This window comes from Phyllostomus hastatus, unplaced genomic scaffold (genome assembly GCF_019186645.2).
Source record: "Phyllostomus hastatus isolate PE091 unplaced genomic scaffold, TTU_PhHast_1.1 phas_scaffold_182, whole genome shotgun sequence".
In the NCBI taxonomy this organism is placed as follows: domain Eukaryota; kingdom Metazoa; phylum Chordata; class Mammalia; order Chiroptera; family Phyllostomidae; genus Phyllostomus; species Phyllostomus hastatus.
This window is the reverse complement of record NW_025334013.1, coordinates 14,804,558-14,825,929: the sequence shown is the minus strand read 5'-3', so window position 1 is coordinate 14,825,929 and position 21,372 is coordinate 14,804,558. Positions and strand designations below refer to the sequence as shown.

The window sequence follows — 21,372 nt, the reverse complement described above, 5'->3', positions numbered from 1 at the left end:
ACTACATCCAAAAGGCAACCCCCCCCAAGCACAGGCTCCCTTAGGAGCCAGATGTCCCGCCATTGGCCTCAGCCTGCTGTTGCATCCGGGGGGTCAGCCGAACTCTCCCAGGGCCAGAGAGCTCTATGGCCATGTCCACCCTGACTGAGACCCAGGCCCCTTCAATGTTCCCTGAAACCCAATGAGAAGGGGAAAACATTTCTGAAATTATTTAGCAAAGTATATCCTAAACACCCATGCCAAAGAACTTCATGTTAATCCTTGTGGGTACAGTTCTTGGTAGAATGATAGCTTGGGGGAGCCACGTGACTCTTCATTGTCCCAAACTAAAGACCCATTCATGAATTTCACCCCCATTTGAGCACAAGAGTCACTGAAGTTTCAGATCCATTCTTTCCTCCCTAACCTCCAGCAGACCCCAGCTCCAAAGGTTCCGGCTGAGAGTGCGGGGGCTTCTCACCCCAGCAGCCGCTCTAGGAGGAAGGCTCCCTGCTCTGATGCAGGGCGCTGGAGGGAGCAGACCATCCTGTACCTCCTCCTGCCGGAACAAAGCCAAAGAGCTTTGGCACAAGGAACATTCTGGAACATACAGGGTGAGTCCAAAGTAGGTTTACAGTTGTGAGTACTTGAAACACAGAGTTTTTCTTGTATTATTATTTATTACTTATATCATTTTCCCTACAAACGTCTGTAAACCTACTTTTGCTCACGCTGTACTTTCTGCTCCCTGGTTCAGCTGTTTTCCGCAGGGTAAGTCCCTGAGAATGGAATTACTGGGGCAAAAGAAGTGCACGTGTCATAGGCTTTTGATGCTCGGTGTCAAACTGCTCTCCGATAAGGCTCTGTGTGCCGTGGTTCTTTCTGCCCTTTCTGCCTCTCGGATCCCCCATCAATCACCAAACAGTCTCAGGATGATTCAGCCACCAGACCAGATAAACAAGCTGGCCAGTCACTATTGCTGTTTTTTGCACCTAGCAAAGGAACTCCCTTGGATCCCACCCAGAACGTGGAATTCCGCAGCACCTACGCCAGGTACCTTTGTACCTGTTCCTCACTGCCAGGTCCCACCCTCCCCTGCTCACCCCGCCCCGAGCCCAGGTGGAGCCAGCTGCCAAGGCGGCAAAGCTTCCCAGTCCTCCCCTGGTGCTTGGTCCAGAGTGGCGGCCAAAAGAGGGCTCTGTGCCCAGCCCGATGAAGACGCTACTGACCATCCTGGCTGCGGGGTCCCTGGTCGGTGAGTGCCCATTGCCCCGTAGCCCCCACCTACCCCAGCACAGCGATCAGGGTCATCTCCCTGTACCCTGCCACGCCCGGGACAGCCAGTTTCAGTTTCTTCTGTGCTGGGGCTGAGCTGCATGCTGGGGCTGGGGGACAGACCCTCGCCTCCCTCCACATCCCATGGGGGCCTCTCCTGGCCCTTCTTGCTAGCTCTGAAAGAGCATTTTTCCCCACCGTGGCCAGGTGTGGGGCAGTCACAGGCTCTAAAGCACCTGGGGTACAGAGTGCACGAGCCCTTTTCAAAACAGATGGGAAGGGCATAGTTTTCAGATCCAGTTAGGTGGATGCCTTGGTTCATCATTATGGAGAACCTGCAGGCAGATGTGTGAAATTCTAGATTGTGTCTGCTCTCTGAGAAGTTTAATAATACTCAGGGAACTTTTCTCAGGGGGAGATGACCTGTACAGGCCCTATAGTTCAAGTTCAGGATGAGCCCATGAAGGGTCAGAGCTTCCCAGACCCCTCACTGCTGTGCCTGGCCAGTGCTGACTGGACCACGGTGTTTCCGGCTGCTGTCGGGGGCCCCTCCAGTCTCCCCTCCCCTTGGCATCACACTGGCCTGACACGCTGGGTCTTTGATGAGCTAGGAAGATATGTATCCCCAAGAGACTTGCTCCTTTAGACCCCCACCCCTCCCGATGGGAGTCATGGAGGCTCCTGGACCTTTAAGAAGGGGAACCCAGGGGCAACAATCCCTAGGAGATTGTCAAGTTGGTAAGGTCACTCTGGGGACCTAGGTTTCCTCACCCCACTTTTCCTAGGCTGATTCCAGAGCATGATGAATTGTTTTTGCTTGTTTGTTTTTCCTCAGCTTCCCATCTGGTTGATATAGAATTGTTTTTCCACGAAAGTGTGATAACTTTCTTGATAAGAAAGACTTCTACCAGCCCGTTGGTCCCGACAACACACGTTTCCCGGGATTTCACAATGTAGACTTTTACCCGGGAAGCGTAGGAGAGGCACAGGCTCAGGAACGGATGATGGACTTGAGGATGAAAAGAAGCAAGTGGGGCGGGAGGAGAGGGGAGAACTACTTAGGCCTTGACACCTCCTAAAGGAGGGGACCCAACTGTGGTCCACCCACCCCATTTCAGAGAACCAACTTCAGTTCCCTTCTGAGCAGGGGTGCCCAACTCCACTTGGATAAGCCAACTGCCTCCTGAGCATGTCCCAGCCTCAGCCACCAGCCTCCCCTCAACCCACCTGGCTCACCTGGGTACTGACCCCAACAAGCAATCCTCCACTGCAGACCCTACCCCTCCACTGGGGGGGTGTCCAGCCCCACACAGACCCTGGCCTTCTCTCAAATCCCAACCTCTCTCTCTCCTGCGCCTTCCTTGCCAGCCCACCAGCAGCTACCATTCAGTTCTGACCTCAAGTGAGGCCTTTGCCTTCCTAAGAAATGGGTGGGCAGGGATTGGGTGGGCAGGGATTGGCTTGGCCAGCAGAGAGGTGGTGATTTATAAACATCTTCTTCAGCCTTGATTGAAATTACTGATTTTGGGCAAGTTACTTCTTTTGTGTGTGTGTGTGTGTGTGTGTGTAATGTTGAGTATTTTTCTTTCTTTTTTAAAAATATATGTTATTGATTATGCTATTACAATTGTCCCATTTTCCCCCTTCACTCCCCTCCACCCTGCCCACCCCCTCCCACCCACATTCCCCCCTTTAGTTCATGTCCATGTATCATAAGTTCTTTAGCTGCTATATTTCCTGTACTATTCTTGCCCTCCCCCTGTCTATTTTCTACCTACCATCTATGCTACTTATTCTCCATACCTTTTCTCCCTCTCTCCTCCTCCCATTCCCCTGTTGCTAACCCTCCATGTGATCTCTATTTCTATGGATCTGTTCCTGTTCTATTTGTTTGCTTAGTTTGCTTTTGTTTTAGGTGTGGTTGTTAATTACTATGAGTTTGATGTCTTTTTACTGTTCATATTTTTTATCTTCTTTTTCTTAGATAAGTCCCTTTAACATTTCATATAGTAAGAGCTTGGTGATGATGAACTTCTTTAACTTGGCCTTATCTGAGAAGAACTTTATCTGCTCTTCCATTCTAAATGGAAGCTTTTCTGGATAGAGCAATCTTGGATGTAGGTTCTTGCCTTTCATGACTTGGAATACTTCTTTCTAGCCCCTTCTTGCCTGCAAGGTCTCTTTTGAGAAATCAGCTGACATTCTGATGGGAACTCCTTTGTAGGTGACTGTGACCTTATCTCTTGCAGCCTCTAGAATTCTCTCATTCATTTGAATCTTGAGCAATGTAATTATGATGTGCCTTGGTGTGTTCCTCCTTGGGTCCAACTTCTTTGGGACTCTCTGAGCTTCCTGGACTTCCTGGAAGTCTATTTCCTTTGCCAGATTGGGGAAGTTCTCCTTTATTATTTGTTCAAATAACTTTTCCACTTGCTCTTCCTCTTCTCCTGCTGGTACCACTATACTTCAGATGTTGGAATGTTTAAAGATATCCTGGAGGTTCCTAACCCTCTCCTCATTTTTTCTGAGTTCTTGTTTCTTCATCCTTTTCTGGTTGTATGTTTTTTTCTTCCTTCTGGCCCACTCCATTGATTTGAAACCCAATTTTCTTTCCATCACTATTGGTTCCCTATGCATTTTTCTTCATTTCACTTATTGTAGCCTTCATTTGTTCATCTAATTTGCAACCAAAATCAACCAATTCTCTGAGCATCCTGATTACCAGTGCTTTGAACTGTACATCTAATAGGTTGGCTATCTCTTGGTCGCTTAAAAGTATTGGCTGTGGGGCTTTGATTTGTTCTATTTGAGCCATTTTTTTTTGGCAAGTTACTTCTTAGACATCTTAGCTGACTATCTCTAAAATACGGGTGAGGACCACCAGCTTCAGAGGGTGTTAAGAAGTGAACGAGAGGCAATAACAAGTGCTGGCAAGGGTGTGGAATAACTGGACCACTCAAACGTTGCTGGTGAAAATGTAAGATGGTGCAGCCACTTTGGAAAATAGTTCAGCTGTTCTTTAAAATCTTAAATATAAAGTTACCACATGACCCAGCTCTTCCACTTCCAGCTGTACATTCAGCCGAGAACTGAAAACATGTCCACTCAATAGTCCGCACACAAATGTTCACAGCAGCATTATTCACAACAACCAAAAAGAGAGGACAACACAAATGTCCATCCACTGACAAATGGATAAACAAAATGTGGTATATCCATACAATGGCATATTATTCGGCCATACAAAGGAGGTCCATGCTACAATATGAATGAACTTTGAAGACATGACGCTAAGTGAAAGAAGCCAGACACAAAACCCATGTATTGAATAACTCTATTTATATGAAAAGCCCAAATAAGCAAATCCATAGAGACAGAAAGCAGATGAGTGGCAGCCTAAGGCTGGGGCAGGGGAGGAACGGAGTAGACAGCTAATGGATGTGGGGGTTCTTTTAGGGTCGATGAAAATGGTCTGGCACTAGAGAGTGGTAATGGTGGTATGACTTTACAAACACACTAAAACACCACTGAACTGCACACTCTAAATGGTGACTTTCATGGAATGTGAATCAGAGCTCAAAGAAAAGGAAACTAAGAAGTGGAGGGGAGCAGTGGTGGTCAGCGAGCACAGTCCATGCTGAGTGGGTGGGTGCTGTTCCCCACTCCCCCTCCTTGGGCCGTTAGTGCCGGGGGGGCTGGGTGCACGAGCCCTCGGCTCACCCTGCTCCCGCTTCCCGCAGCTCACATTGCTGAGGACACCTCGGATCTCCTTCAGCACGTGAAGTTCCAGTCCAGCAACTTCGAGAATATCCTGACTTGGGACAGCGGGCCGAGGAGCACCCCAGACACAGTCTACAGTGTGGAGTATAAGACGTAGGCTTCCCTCCCAGAGTGGCCTCCTCTGACTCTGCTCTGACTCCGTCCCTTCCGAGAAAATGCTGCCCTTCCATGTACCCTGTACCCCCCACCCTGACTGGTGTTATACCCCCTGATATAGCCCTGCTCCTTTGTTTCCTTTGCAGAGGGAGGATGAAATAATGGGCAAAAGTACAGGCTCTGGCTTGAAAGCCAGCTCCCACCTACATGACCTTGGGCAATTGGGGAACCACACCAAGCCTCAGTTTCCCCATCAATAAAGTAAGGATAGCAATAGTTCCTTCATCATAAGGTTGTTAGGTAGGTTAAATAAGATAGTCTTTGGCACTGGTGCCTGGAAAATCATTGTTTTACTAGTAACGGTGAGATAAAGTCACACATAGTTGTGCCTACCCCATCCAGCCTACGCCCCAGTTCCCGTGAAGGGAAGGACGGTTGGCAAGGGCTCAGGAGTCTGCGGGCCTGGGTGTCATTCCTGATCCTCTGCTCCATCCTGTGCCAAGTCACTTCCTCTTTCTGGGCCTCGCTCCCTCATCTGTAAAGTGGGGATAATAGTGTCTGCCTCAGAGGGTGATGGTGGCAGTGAGCCCAGAACGTGCCCTCAGCCTGGCTGGGTTCAAATTCTGCCTCCCCGCAGGCAGGCTTTAAACACCTGGGCAGGTTTCACCTCCCAGCCTCAGCTTCCTTACTTAAAAGGAGAGAGAGTAATGTGTGAAGCTCACGGGGTCAGTGTGTGGAATAACAAACCATCCCCATAAAAGGCCTGGAACACAAAGCATGCTAAGTAAATATTAGATATCACTACCGTTATTAATAAACCACAGGTCTGATGCCAAGCCTGTTCATGAGAGGTGTGCTCGGCCCCTCCCTTGTGTACAGGTACGGGCAGATAGCGTGGCTGGCGAAGAAGGGCTGCCAGCGAATCACCAGGAAGTCTTGCAACCTGACCATGGAGACAGGCAGCCTCATGGAGCTCTACTACGCCAGGGTAACTGCCACCAGCGCCGGAGGCCAGTCAGCCACCAAGATGACCGACCGGTTCAGCTCACTGCAACACAGTGAGTAGGAGCCCCTATTATCACAGGGGAGGGGAGGAGAACGGCCTAGAAGCACTCTGCCTTTCAGCGGGGAGGGGGCTGTTAGGGATGTGGCATTTAGGAAAGGCATCCCGAGGGAGAACATCCTCAGTGTGGTTGCTCATCTTCCTCCATCCCCATCCTGAGCTCCCTAGTTCAGACTGCCTTCATCTTCCCTGAGGCCAGGGAGCCTGGTCCCCACCCCACCCCCACTCCTCCTCCTCGGACTCTTGTCCAATCCTCCATCTGGTCTCAGCTTCAATATCACATCCTAAGTGATACGGAGGTTGGAGCCACTCCCGGCCCCCCACCTGATTTTACCAGATCACCAGCTGGTATTCTTCGTGACAATTAGGTGGTCATCGTCTTCACAGCTCATATCTGCAGTTCTTGTGTTTGCTTATATATATCATCAGCCTCCCTGCTGACGGGCGAGCTCGTGTGTGGGTGCGGAATCCATGCATTCCCAGCCCTTGGCACGGTGCCTGGCACACGGGAGATGCTCAGTACATAATCGATAAAGGAGAGAAGGAAGGAAGCGGGGGAGGAAGGGAGGCAGGGAGGAAGGAAGGGGGGAGGCAGGGAGGAAGGAAGGGGGGAGGAAGGGAGGAAGGGAGGAAGAAATACGCATTGCCAAACTCCCCACATCAGTTAAGCAGGTGATGGTGTTCATTAATTCATTCAACAGCCACATTTTTTTAAAGAAAATAAAAAATTAAAGTAAATAAGCTATTTTGTTTTTTCTTGTTTTGTTCAATGAATACACGTTTATCGTAAACATTGTGAAAAAATATAGAAGTACACAAAGAAAAATAAAAGTAGCCCAAATGGTCTGAGCATTGAAACACAGCTGCAGTCACTAGCAACTCCATCTGTTCTTTCATTCTCTGGCTGTTCGTTTTCTATGTGACGGCGTCATGGCCGTGCATTTGCTCCTTCCCATGAACTGTTTTTCACAACACGGTATTTCACTGCTAAAAATGGCCCCTTCTATAGAGGGACTCTAATTTACTTCCCTAATGCACTTTGGGAGACGTTTAACTCAGTTTTTCAATTTTATAAACAACACTGAAGGGAACATTCTTTTAGCTCAGAATTTTTTAAACAATTCATTTGTTTATTTATTTCTTTTTAGAGAGGGGGAAGGTGGGGAAAGAGAGAAGGAGAGAAACATCAGTGTAAGACAGAAACATCGATCGATCAATCGCCTCTTGTACGCACCCTGACCAGGGACCGAACCCGCAACCCAGGCATGTATGTGCCCTGACTGGGAATAGAACCAGCGGAATGAAGCCCAGCCACTGAGCCACGCTGGTCAGGGCTTGGCTCAGATATTTTTAATCTTGGAGGTCAATGGACCCTTGAGGGTTTTTACGAATTAGCTTCAGGGAGTTTGGGGTTCATGAATCCCTGAAATTGAGGGTAAGATTTTTGTATATGTAAATCTTGGAGGAGAGAAGAGCCATAGATAGCATTCATCCAATTCCCAAAGGGGTCCGTAAACTAGTAAAGCTCGTGTGGTTATTTAGAAAGTTCTGCCTGGAGAAAGAGTAAATTCTTAGGCTTGGAACTGAGGCTGATTCAATGGTATGGGACAGCGCAAACATTATCTAGGGTATCTCACTGAACCATCGTCACTTCCCGAAGCTGTCGTCGTTGCCAGGGGGCTGGGGGAGAGTGTGAGCTCCAGGCAGGTTCCAGGTGGGGTGACGGGCCCAGGGTGTATGGGGGCTGGGCCAGGGGGCACGATCAACCCCCTGGGAAGCCAGTATACCCCCTGAGACCCTCCTACTCACTCCTGGTCGCCCCTTTGCTGGCCTTCATACAAACCCCAGTGGCCTGCAGACCATCTCTCTTCTCGCCTATGTGTCCAGCTGGCGCTTTCAGAAGCAGGGCTGGGGCGGGGAGGGAGGAGCAGGGAAGCCATCATTTCCCACGGTCCAGCGCAGCCTCATGTACTTCTAGCTGAGTCCTACTTTTCTTTTCTCTCTCTCCTTTTTTCCAGCTACCATCAAACCACCCGATGTGACCTGTATCCCCAAGGTGAGATCCATTCGGATGATTGTTCACCCCACCTGCACTCCCCTCCGCTCAGAGGACGGCCACCGGCTAACCCTGGAGGACATCTTCCAGGACCTGTTCTATCGCTTAGACCTCCGGGTCAACCAGACGTACCAAATGGTAAATAAATGGCAAATATACGCGCTGCCCTGGTCCTTCCCTGCCTGGGAAACCCATTTCTCTCTCAATTAGGTCTACATGGCCTCAAATAGAAAGGAGATGTTTTATACACGTGAGCGTTTCCCAGAACACGTCCACAGCCTCTCCCTAAGGGGCTCGCTCACACAGCAGTGTGCTCCCGTCTCTGACAAGTCCCACAAAGCCGAACCGCCTCAGGTTGTTTAATGCAACTTCTCCCAGGTTTATTTGACCTTTTCTTTTGCACAATATTTATTGTTTTTCTTAATTTTTTTGCCTAATGCCTTCTAACATCCCGGGGAACAACCTCTGTTAACATTCTCAGGCGTCCACTTCAGAAAATGCTGGAATCAGTTGCCGCCGCTGCAGTCCTTTTTGCCGGTTCTCCACTGTCTGTGGGGACCGGACACAGGCGGTGTCTGAGATCAGCAGTAATGAAAGATGGGAGGCAGGGGCCTGCATTGTCAAACTATGCACACGTTACTTTTTTCTACTCAGAAAACATGTGGCATTTCCCCCCAGCGTGTGCCACTAATCCATAATTCCATTGACTGTTTCTGCACTCAGAGGGTCTATAATCTGGTGGGAAGGAATGGGATTGAAACAAGAAGTCGAACAGGTACAGGTAGAGGAAAATAAGGGTATTGTGTGAGGCAGACAGAGCAGAAGCGAGCAGGTGAGAGGGGAGACGGCAGTTCAGGGAAGTCTGGCAAGATTTCTGGATCAGAAAACTTTCCGGTGCCAATACCAGTTTCTGAGGTGTGCCAGGTAAGGTGTGCTTATTAAGTCACTTAATCTTCACCCAATCGCTATGTGGTAGGTGCTTTTATCTCCTGCATTTTCTGAATGAGAAAACAGAGGCTCAGACAGGTTAAATCCCTAGCTCAAGATTGTTCAGCAAATAGTAGCACAATCAAGATTCAAACCCAGCTCCGTTCAAAGCCCATGTTTGCTCCCACTAGCCTGCATTGCCCCCACCATGATCATGGGAGAAGCAGAAGAACTCTGGACACTAATGGAAAGCACAGAAATGCCCGGTCTGCCTGGAGCAAGGGGACATGGAGAATAGCTCCTCAGAACATGGTCCCAAAACAAGGGCATCAAAATCTACTGCAGCATTTGTCTAAAATGCTCCTTCCTCCAATCTCCTTAATCAAATTCTATAGTTACACCCCTGGGATCTGAAGTTTAGTGAGCATCCCCCGTGCTTTCTGCCCACCCTGAAGTTGGAGCACCGCTGACGCGGAGGAACCGTGGGAGATACACCCAAGGAGACAGTCTGGGGCGGTGCCGCAGACGGCTGGGGCAGCGGAGGGAGGAATCTCATTTATTTCAGTCGTCGTGGGGAGCAATTTGAGATTATTGTGTAGGGAGGGTCCTTATCACGACCGGGTTTTGGTAACTCGCTGGGGTTATCATAATGTAATTCATTTTGTGGTCAGAAAAATACTCTGTGTAATTTCAGTCCTTATAAATGTATCGAGACTTGCTTTATGGCTCAGCAGTGGCCTACCTTGGTGGATGTTGCGTGTGCACTTGAAAAGAACATGTGCTCGCGGTCGTGTGGTGGAGCACGCTGCATGTGTCAGTCAGAGCGAGGCGGCTGGGAGTGTTGTTCAGATCTTCTACACCTCTCCTGGTTTGGGAGGGGTCGGTTGTTTTTTTAATTGCTGAAGCATTGCATTCTCCAACTGTGCCTGTGGAATTGTCTATTTTTCCATTTCATTCTATGCGTATTTGAAACTGTTATCAAGCACATACACATTCATGATTGCCAGAGCCAGACCCTGATAAATTGGTGGTGGAGGTGGTGGTTATGGTAGTAGTAATGGTTGTGATGACAGGGGTTGTGATGATGGTAGTGGTGGTGGTGGTGATGGTGATGGTAATGGTGATGGTAGGGGTTGGAGGTGGTTGTGGTCATGGTAATAGTGATGGTGATGGTGATTGTGGCAGTTGTGATAACAGCAGCTAGTATTTACTGAGTGCTTACTACGTACCAGCCACTGTTCTAAGCGCGAGTGCATGGAGCTTGGTGACCCACTGGGTCTGCAGACAAAGCAGAAGGCAGGGCAAGGGAGTGGAGCACGGCAGGCGGATCCACCAGTTTCTGGTTCGGGAGCTGGTAGTACCCTTTCCCTAAATGCAGTACCCCAGGCAGAGGTGCACGGAGACTTGCTTGGGCTCCTCATGGAGACTGGGGTGTAAGAGGAGTCCCTCTGGGTTCTCTGTCCAATTCAGCACCTTGAAGGAAACCAGAGAGAATACGAGTTCCTTGGCCTGACCCCTGACTCGGAGTTCCTCGGGACCATCACGATCTCTGTTCCAACCTGGTCCAAAGAGAGTGCCCCCTACATGTGCCGTGTGAAGACACTGCCAGGTGAGTTTGGCAGAAGCCAGAGGAGGTGGGACTCCTGGCTTCAGGTCTTGACTACGTGCTTTCCCCCCTGTAACCAAGGTGAGGCTGGGCAGTGCTCTGAAAACTACAGAAGGGTTATCAGCATGTTATTAAAGTTAATCTTTGTTTATCTATAAGTGCGTTAGCTGACGGGTTATCACAGCACATGTTTAATCTTCACCCTCCAGCCTGGGTCCGGATTTCCTCTCTGTGGCAAGCTTAGTGTGTACCCCAGCAAAGCAACCGCACCTTAATATTAACTCAGGTGAGATACGCTCGGAGGTGATCTGCAGGGGGGAGAACAAAGAGAGAAAGGTCACTCGAAGTCAGATCATAACGGCAGCGATGGCAACTAGTGTTTCCGCAGTGCTAACCAGGGGCCAGGGACACTAGGCGCAATCCTCGGGAGCAACCCACGAGGTGGGTGCTATTCTCACCCTCATTCTGCAGATGAGGAAACGGGTTTGGAGCAGCTAGGTGACTTGCCCGAGGTCACACAGGTGGCGAGGGATAGAACTGGGCCTAATCCTGGAGACGGCGTCCTCGCCACTGTGCTCCTGTAGCCGCGGTTGTGAGTCACTGGCTCGGGGAGATGGCGCCCCACGCACCCTTCCTCTGACACATTGGAAACGCCCCTCTCGCCATGAGCGTCGTGACGTTTTCCTCAGTGTTCATTTTCACGGACACGTAGAGATGTTGCGATGCTCAGGGCAGCAAGTCCGGAGGGTGAAAGTGACAGCAGGGGTTGGGCGGGTTTGGAAAACCAGTCTCCGCTTCCGTCGTCTTGTTCAGATGAGTGGTGCCGGCGGGTGAGTTCTGTTCTGACAAGCAGAGCTAAGGGGGCTGCGAGGGTGGGCCCGAGGGTACAACCGCAGCTTGGGAGGTCGTCACCAGGGAGGTTCTAGTCCTCGGTTTTGTTTGAAAACTCAACCCATCAGTTGTCCCAGGGGCCCACAAGAGACTTATTCTCCACCACAGTGGACTCATTTTCTGGGGAAGATATGGCCGGTGGCATAGCCAGCACTGGCCGCTTGCATGGGGCATGCCTTTCCTGGGGACAGGGCCACTGAGGAGACCAGAATAGAACTTGGAAGAGGAAAACTTGAGGGAGAAGGGGGACCGATGTTACAGGCACTAAGGTGGGGCATGTAGATGACCTGTGACCTCTCCCCTGGACCAGACTAGACAACCCTCCCCCATTCCCGGCCCACCCCGGCCCACTCTGCCTTTGACAACATGCAAATGACTCCACCCTTATTCTCCTGTTGGCCTGCTCCTTCAGGACCTAGATGGTGCTGCAATGCCATTTTTTTCCTAAGACTGGAGCAGCTTTTATATGAATCATACCTCTTGCTGGCTATTTCCTGCTGGCATATAGAAAGCACCTTATCCTCAAAAATAAAGTATATTAATAAAAATTCCCACCATTTATTAAGTTCCTACTCTATTGCCAAGCACTGTGTTAAATGTTTTACCTCTATCATCCCATTGCATCTTTATAATAATCCTGAAAGATGGGTAGCCTCATCCCCGTGTCACAAAGGAGGAACTCTGGCTCAGAGAGGTTAAGCAACTTGAAGGTGACCCCACAGCTGGTCAGCGAACCTAGTTAGGTTCATCAGATCCGGAGCCTGAGCTCTAGCCACCACTTTGCAATTTTGTTTATAGCTAATTGCCTCTACTGGACCTATATTCCTCTCACTGCCCCTTATGTCTTGCCCTTGACCCCCTACCCTGGGGTCTGTCTTATCCCCAGAGCCCATAATCTGCACTTTATCTACCTTTCAGAATATCTGGGAGGGTCACAGAGCAGCAGCCCAGTATCCTGATGCTGGAAAGGACTCTAGCGGCCGTCTCACCCCAATCTAATTTTTACAGATGATCACACTGAGGCCTCCTTGTGTAGTGGCTACGAGGATGAGCTTTGGAGCTATACGTATCAGTCCTGGCTTTCCCACGGAATAGCTGCGTGACCTTGGTCAAATCACTTAACCTCTCTGAGACTCAGCTTCATTACCTGTAAAAAGGGAGCATCCCTGGCTCTCTGTGTTTGGTGGGGTAACACAGGCAGAGCAACCGCACAGTGCATGGCACATTTTAAGAATTCAATAATCATTGGCTACTGTTATTAATAAATGGTAGACCAGAGAGGGTCGTGCAGCAGAGAGAAGGGTGCTCAGCGTATCGGTGGTTGAGCCAGACACCTAATCCCCCACACTCTGGTGTTATTTCTATTATTTCTTCCTGCCTGGCCATGGGTGAAATGGCATACAGGAATGTTCCATGTCCCTGTCCTATCCCGGTACAAGGAGCAGTGGTTTTCCATTAGGCATGTCACGTAGAGACATTCAGGTCATGTCTTCTCCCTGGAGCAGTGCTGGGGGTATCGTGTGACAGGGGACAGGGTATCGCTGAAGCGGGAAGCTGACCCAGACAGGCTCACACCACAGGGGTTGGGGAGGAGGGAGGAGTGGGCTGGAGGTAGGGGCTCCGATTCCCCGTGTTCACAGCAACCGCCAAGGTCATCAGCAGCTGGAGATCAGCTCCTCAAGCTGAAGCCACGTGGGAACAGGAGGGTGAACTAGAGAGCCAAGACCCCTGGATAATACAAATTGTCAGTTTTAACAACAACAACAACAAGAAAAAACCCTCCAGTTACTTCTCCCTTACCAAGCCCTTCACCAGTCCCACTTGGGTTCGTGACAAGAAGTGTGCCATGCCAAGAACCGGCCGTGCCCATCCCAGAGCCGGGGGGCCGCAGGGAGAAGGCCTGGCACTAAAGCCCTCCGTTGTCTGTCTCCCTCCCCGTTAGAAAGGGTGTGCCCCCCAGCCACCTCCTGAGCAAGGTCTCCCCTGACACTCAGCCCTCCACCGAGGGAGGGTGTGGGGAGGACAGGGTCCTCCCACTGTCACTGCCCTTCCTTTGCCAGGGAGGCAGGGCCGTGCTCAGAGCCACGTAAGAGAGACCACTTCGGAAGGCCCCCCACTCCAGCCCTGGCTCTGGCCGTGGCCCTCCCCACAGGATGAAGAGTCCTTAGGCCCAAGAGGACAAGTTCCCCGGGAGCCGAGACCTCCCTTCGAGACCCCACTCTGAGAGCCGTGGACCCCTAAGTTCCCAGGAGAAACGCCCCGAGCCCGTGTCCCCTCCAGGCGGATCTCCTCCTTGCGCCCTTCCCCCTGACGGCAGATCTCTTTGCTCCCGCAGACCTGACGTGGACCTACTCCTTCTCCGGGGCCTTCCTGTTCTCCCTGGGCTTTGTGGCCGCCGGGCTCTGCCTCCTGAGCTACAGATACATCACCAAGCCGCCTCAGCCCCCCAAGTCCCTGGTGAGCAGCCCCACCTGGGGCAGGAGGAACAGGTCTGGGGAGGGCCCCAAAGCAGCAGAGGACAGAGGCCCAGGAACCCCTGGCTCTCCCTGAAATGCAGGGGTCAGCACACAGAGCAGAACATTAGCCCTCGTTTCTCCCCTCCAACCTAAAAACGTGGCTTGCCAGGGAGCACGGAAGAGGGGCCGGGGATCAGGAACAACGGGCTTGGAATAGAAAACCCACGCAGCGTGAAAGCATCCAGGTCCAGGCAGGTCACGTAGGACCCGAGGGAGCAGGTCGCTGCAGGGGGTGGTGGGCACCGCGGGGTCCCCGAGCTCATGCCCTGTCCAGAGGGCAGCCAAGTACTGCCCCCTGGGAAAGCAGGCCCAGGGTGGCCAGATCTTCAAGTACACTTCCCAGAGAAGTCAGAATTTCAGATTATAATGTGAAAGCTCTCAACTGGCAAATGTTGACAGCTAATTCTTAAACCGTAAAGCCCTGTGTGTGTAAACCACACAAGTCACGTGGCAGCCCCAGTGTGGCCACCAGTAGTGGCCGCAGCCACGCTGCCGGGGCTCCGAGTGGCTGTCACAGGCCTGAGAGGCTCGAGGGCAGGTCGCTCGATGTCACAGCCCAGACGGCCATTTCCGGTGAAGCTCTCCTGGTCTCCCCTCCTCCCCATCCCTTCCCGCCTTGCCCCCCACATCAGTTCCTTGGGACCCGTGAGCAAGGAGCAGCGTGGGCCACCACCTCCAGAGCACACCGCAAGGCCACCCGAAATCTAAGTCATCTACTGCCCGGGTTATCTGTTCCCTGGAGAAACCGCAGCCGGACTCCCTCTGCCTGAGATAACCCAGGCCTCGGGAGTGGCCCTCAGCTGCAGGGCTGGCAGCCCTGTCCCTTCACGAAAGCCCCAGCCCCTAGAGGAGTCTCTGGGAGGCGAAGGGGACGAGTGGGACACCCATCTTGAAAAGCCCCCGATGGCCGACCCCATCGCCATGGGCTCCCCGTGGAGGACCTCACCCCCCAGGGCACCCCCAGGGGCAGGGAGTGGGCCCTGAAGGTGCACTGTCGTTGTCCCCGTGCAGGACGTCCAGCATGTGCTGACCTTCCAGCCGCTGCAGTTCATCCAGGAGCACGTCCTGAGCCCCGTCTGCGACCTCAGAGGCCCCAGCAGCCTGGCCCAGCCTGTCCAGTACTCCAGAGTCATGGTCTCTGGACCCAGGGAGCACCCAGGAGCCCCGCCGCCACTGCCCAACCCGTCTGAGATCGCCTACCTCAGGCAGCCGGACAGCTCCGCCCTGCAGCCCTCCAGGGCGCCGCCTCGCCAGGCACCCTCCCCGCTGTCCTACGCTCCGCAGGCCGCCCCCGAGGTCAGACCCCCGTCCTACACACCTCAGGCCGCCCCGGACAGCTGGCCTCCCTCCTACGGGCTGTGCGTGGAAGACTCTGGCAAAGACTCCCCACCTGTGACACACTCCAGTCCCAAACACCTCAGGCCTAAGGGTCAGCTCCAGAAAGAGCCACCAGCTAGAAGCTGCACCACGGGTGACCTTTCTCTGCGGGGGGTGGCCTCCTTGGCTGCGGAGGAGCCCAAAGAAGCAACATCTCTCCAGCCGTCCCTGTGTGCTGACACAGACGGCGCACCTGACATTGACGCGTTGCACAAGGCACAGCCAGGGACGCCGGGCTACCTGAAGAGCCGGCTGCCCCTCCTCTCCTCTGTCCAGATAGAGGGCCACCCGGCGCCCCTCCCTTTGCACACTCCATCCCTCCCGTGTTCTCCCACGGACCAGGTGTCTAGTCCCTGGGGCCTGCTGGAGTCCCTCGTGTGTTCCAACGACGAGGACCCGGTGCCCGGGACTGAGGCCAAGAGCGTAGCCCCTCGGGCCTCGGGCCCAGAGCAGCCCGCAGAGCTGGACTCTCTTTTCAGAGGCCTGGCCCTGACTGTGCAGTGGGATCCCTGAGCGGCCAGCGGGCAGGTCTGGGCCTTCCTGCTTATCCCCCACTGGGGCTGCGCACACAGCCCAGCCTCGGGGGTGACCTGGAGAGAACTGGAGGACGGGGACACTGGGTCCCTGCCGTGGTTGGAGCAAAGAGGTGCAACGAGGACTCCATACAGGGAGTTACGGGTGGTGTCGTGTGTAAATGTGTGTGCACGCAGCGTATGCACGCAGAGCTCTGCAAGGCAGGACGGGACAGTCGGAGCTCGGGAGTGAATGCAGAGAGACCTCCCGAGATCCAGCACCCAGCTCCTAATAGCACTGGTCACGAAATCCTCCTGGAGCTCACCCCTCCTCCCCCGACTCCTGGCCAGGTTGATAATCTGATCCGACAAAGAGGGAGGCCTCTGCCACTTCTGTGACTGTGCGTGAGAAAAGGAGCCTGAACTGGATGCCTCCTAGCAGGCTGGGCAGAACCAGAATGACCTGCACTTCTGCCAAGGCCAGAGGCAGCGCCATTGCAAGACTCCAGGGAGGGGTGCAGCCTGGGGCTCATTCCCAGCCGGGGCTGCTGCCTGAAGTTGCACCATTTCTACTTCATTCCTCTGCTAGAGGCTGTATGTGTCCCAGGTGAAACGCAGGTCCGCCAGTGAGGGTGAGCACGTAAGCCTTTTCTGTTGCAGCAGTTTCAGACCCGGATCTGAGAGCAGGGTTTGAAAGGAACTCAGGGATGTGGGGCCCCCACACCCCCGGAGACATAACCAACAAACTGTGCTGACTCTTCACAACTTTGGAAACTCAGCCTTAGGTTCAGCGCATCTGGACCCAAATTCCAGCCTCACCATTTACCAGCTACATGACTTCAAGCAGATGAATGAATCACTGCTCAGAACCTCAGTCTCCTCATTTGTAAATGGGGAGAATAACGCCTACCTCACTGGGCAGTGGTGAGGATGGAATTAAATAACATCTGTAAAGTGCTTACTAGTGCTCGACCTATGGGCCGTGCCCAATAAATGCGAGCTATTTCCTGTTGTGATGTTTGGGTTTTTAATTAGACAGCGCAGAGAGTGACACCTCGCCCCAGTTCAGGTTGGCTACAGACAAGGCATTTTCTCACTCCTTCCTGGTTCCTCGGGATTGCTCCAGCCAAGCCAGAGGAGCGAGGTTGTCTGGTGGAGGAAGCAAGTGATGGGATCACAGGGCCTTCTGGAAACAGGGATGAGAGGCAAGTGGAACGTTTTTCCCAAGGTTGTAAGTGAGAGCTGTTTGGGGGTGCTGGCATTCTCAGAGGACCCCCTTTGCGTGGAGCCCCCAGGCCTGCCTCCACTCCCTCCTGCCCGTGTCTGCTCCCACATAGGCAAAGGGCCCTTGCTCTGTGCTTTGAGAGGCGCCTGCACAATCTTTGTATCATTTGCATCTCGGAGGATCCCTATGATGAAAAACCTGAGGCCCAGCCCTGGCTGGTGTGGCTCAGTGGGTTGAGCGCTGGCCTACAACCGAAGGGTCGCTGGTTCGATTCCCAGTCAGGGCACATGCCTGGGTTCTGGGCTGGGTACCCAGTTGGCATGCAAGATGCAACCGATCCTTCACATCGCTGTTCTTCTCTTTCTCCCTCCCTCCCCCTCTCTCTAGAAATAAATAAATAAATAAAATCTACAAAAAGGAAAAAGAAACCTGAGGCCCAGAGGGGAGAAGGGACCCACCCCACGGCCCCTCACTGAGCTCGTGACACAGTCGGAGCTCAGGTCTCGTGCTTGTTTTCCTCCTCAGGAGAAAGGACCTTCCACACCGGTGTGGATTCTTTAAAAGATGGCCCTTAGGAGGGGAGGGCCCCAGCGGGGTCCCTAAGGACAAGCGCCCCCATCCCCTTCCTGTCCCAAAGCCCTACCCGAGCACTGCTGAGACACAGGACCGGAGCCCAGCTGCCCCGTGTGACCTTCTGGAGGTGTGTGCGGTGCCCCCCTTCCTCTGCACCCAGACGGGCACGCCTCCCTTCCCCGTCCCCCGCTCCCCGAGACACAGCGTTTGCCATTAATATTTAACATTTCAGGGTCGCTGGTTGAGACCCAATATCTCCCTAAGAAAGAGCGGGCGGCTGCCCCCCACCCCAAGCCCGTTCTCCTCCTCTCATCACCCGCTGAATTGAGGTTAATGACGCCCCCCCCTCCCCCCACACTGCAAACTAGTCTGCTTCCTGTCACTCGGGGTGAACTTGGTCAAAGGTAAGTGGGACATGGCAACACAGAGGGGCTTTTTTAATTAAAAGCTACAAACATTTCTTCCAATTCACAGGGCCGCAAAGCTCTCTAAGCTCCTCGGGGTGACAGATGTCCCAACTACTCCGTGACCGATAAGGGTGGAGCTTGAAGAGCCTGCGGAGAGAGGGGCACGGCTCTGAGCCCTGTGACCTTCTTCAGGCCGGACCGTCCCAGCTGAGGGGCAGACGGCAGGCTGCCGGACCCTGGAAGGTCTGGGTCTCCTAGGCAGGCAGCCCAGCCCTGCAGTTATAGTCGGAACTGGCTAGAGGGCACTGTCCCAGGTCCCCGGAGCTGGGCGGGGGGCCTTGGCGTTCCTGCGTGACCCGAGCCCTCACCCCATTTCCAGGAATCTCCAAGCTGCCACCTGCCTCCCAGGCCTGGCAGAGCCAAGCCCGGGAGGAAAGGAACAGAGTCGGGGAGGAGGGGGAGGGACTCGGCCATGTGGCCCCACGGTTTCAGTAGGTGATCCATCATCCTCCTGGGAAGTTTCAGATAGGTTGTATTCACTGATATCCGCACGGGAGGAAATGCTACTCAGGCAGGGGACTTGCCCTGGTCGTTTCCTAATCATAAGAACCCCCTGGGGAGCTTCAGGATACTACAGCTTCCTCAGCCTCCCACTTCCGCTGAAGCCCTGGCTCCTGGGGAATCCGGATTTCTCATAAGCACCTGTAGTGATTCATCTCAGGCATACTGAGGGAAGAATTTTCCTATTCATGGTCTCAGATGCGGGTAGGGCTCCCCAGGGTCACCCCCGTAACACCTCCCAGATGCGGGTAGGGCTTCCTGGGTGCCTGCAGGACTCCGGCCTCCGGAGCCCCAGCCCCCAGCAACACAGAGGGGCTGCCCGAGGTTCCACCCAGAGAAGAGGGGCTGATGGGACTGGAGCTCCTCTGGGGCCCCAAGGGCCAGGTGCCCTTTGCCCTCCCAGGTCTGAGCATCCGCCTAGATAAGGAGGCCGTGGCCAGATGTCAGCACCCAGGCTCGTCCCCTGTTGCTGTCCCTACCTTACCTTCCAGCAAGTGAGATAGGACAAAGGCAATAAGCTGAGGCAGGAACAGAAGGAGAAAGAACAGACAACCCAGCCTCCCCTGCTGGCGCCGGTGCTGGCCGGACGCATCTCTGAGGCCCCAGCCCGCCCGCCGCTCAGCCCCCAAGGTGGTTTCAGTCCATTTTCCCTTCCCACCCTATGGCTGAGGGCGCATAAGGGAGATCCATTTGACTTGTAAGTGTGAGAAGAACAGTAATTCAGATGCACTGCAGTGCAGTGTGACGGGCAGGGGAAGGGGATGGGGTGCAGGATAAAGGGGGGAGCGGGGAGGAAGCTTCAGGCTGGACAGTTCTCCTCTCGGCGGATGGGATCAGCCAATGACAGCTCTGCTGCTCTGGGGAAACAGGGCTGGGGATTCGGGGCGGGTGGCAGGTGAAATGGGGTTCAAAGAGCTGCCCTAAATGTTCGCAAGTCCAGGGAGGACCATAAAAGGGAAAAGGGGAGAAGGGGGGGGGGACGATAAACAGGAAATATTTTGAGGAGTATTAGCCACGAGTCAGGTGTTATACCAGAATTTTACACATTTCACCCTCATAACCGTTCTGCATGATAAGTTTTTTTCATTTTTTTATTATTGCTATTCTATTACAGTTGTCCTTATTTTTCCCCTTTGCCCCCCTCTGCCCGGCCCACCCCACCCCCACTCCCACAGTCCATCCCCACACCTTTGCCCACGTCCGCGGGCCATTCATACATGTCCTTTGCCTAGTCCCTTCCCCTCCTCCCACCACTGCCCCCCCCACAGCCCCTGTCAGTCTGTTCCACGTTTCCATGCCTCTGGTTCTATTTTGCTCATTAGTTTATTTTCCCAGTGAAAAACAAATACCATATGGTCTCACCTACAAGAGGAATCTAATGAACTAAATAAACTAACGTGCAAGATAAGTATTTAGTCGATTCACTCATCCATGGAGCTTTAAGCAACCAGACACCTCGTGCCCAGCTGTGTGCCAAAGCCTATTCTTGGGGTAAGGGGTGCAGTGAGTACGACAGGCAGGCAAATCCCCTGTTATCTTAGAGCCTGTCTCCAAGTCGCCAATTTTAGGAAGATCGAGGCCCAGAGACGAGGCCCGGTGCTCCGCTCCCACTGGTGGGCACAGGCGCCGGAGACCGGGATTCAACCCCAGACTTGCACCGCTGTTGGTCCAGCGTCCCCGCTGCCTCATGACCCGAGGGCCAGCGGTGTTCACGAGACACGCCAGCATCCCCTGTGAGGGGTGAGGGCATCTTTGGGGTGTGGTCCGCAAAGGGGTACACGGGACTCCCACGCCCAGAAGGGCTGGGGGAGAAGGCCCTCAGCACTCCTAGAGTCGCACAGTTGCCGGCGGGGCCCTCGGTTAGCGCACGTGCACTGGGGGCCAGGCACCGTTTCCTGGATGGAGCTTTTCCATCAGACTGCAGCGAGGTGGGCGTCATCGACCCCGCTGCACAGACGCCTGACCCTGAGTGGCTGGGTGGCTTGACCGAGGCCGTACGGCAGGTGAGGGGTGGCACCTCCACAAGCTGGCTTGGGGGACAGAGGGGCGCAGACCAGTCTACACGTTAGTCTGCTGCTGGACTGGAAGCCCACGCCCCTCTTTGCTGTACTTGCACACTCACAGTCACACTCACACTCACACTCACAGTGAACGCGTAAATGTGAGCCCAGGAGAGCCCTGGGTCGGCCCAATACAAGGTCGGGGAGAGCTGCCAAGGGTTGCCCCAAAAGGTGCTCTTAACACTGCAGCCGGGGAGGAAGGGAGAACGCCCAGACAGGGGCTTTCAAAGGGCGGGGAGAGGCTGGGATTTCAGCTAAAGGGTCACTGTGTTCTCTCTCTCCCTCTCTCTCTCCCCCCACCCCACTCCAGTGAGAGGCCCCAGGGCAGCAGGCAGAGTGACGGCGGGCACCACGTTCCCGGCCCCCTGAGCCCCAGAAAGGGGGAAGAAGCTGTGCTCCTGGGACCAGAGCTGGCACAGCCTTCCCCAGACCCGGCCGTGCCCTGGGACCTGGCTCAGGCGTGCCTTC

General features: G+C 53.6%; 1 protein-coding gene across 2 annotated transcripts; it reads left to right on the top strand.

Annotated features, from left to right (window-relative positions):
- The first annotated feature begins 1,103 nt into the window (after positions 1 to 1,103).
- Positions 1,104 to 17,090, top strand: IL22RA1 (interleukin 22 receptor subunit alpha 1). Of its 2 annotated transcripts, none has more exons than XM_045859270.1 (7): positions 1,104 to 1,234; positions 4,995 to 5,127; positions 6,010 to 6,188; positions 8,212 to 8,387; positions 10,647 to 10,785; positions 14,009 to 14,130; positions 15,201 to 17,090. In XM_045859270.1, the coding sequence occupies exons 1-7, from the start codon at positions 1,192 to 1,194 to the stop codon at positions 16,077 to 16,079; spliced, it is 1,671 nt and encodes a 556-aa protein (XP_045715226.1). In that variant the 5' UTR covers positions 1,104 to 1,191; the 3' UTR covers positions 16,080 to 17,090. The 2 variants fall into 2 exon arrangements, with proteins under 2 accessions (XP_045715226.1, XP_045715228.1); XM_045859272.1 differs by lacking the exon at positions 1,104 to 1,234 and adding an exon at positions 5,277 to 5,391 and having other exon boundaries at positions 4,994 to 5,127.
- Positions 17,091 to 21,372: the final 4,282 nt, after the last annotated feature.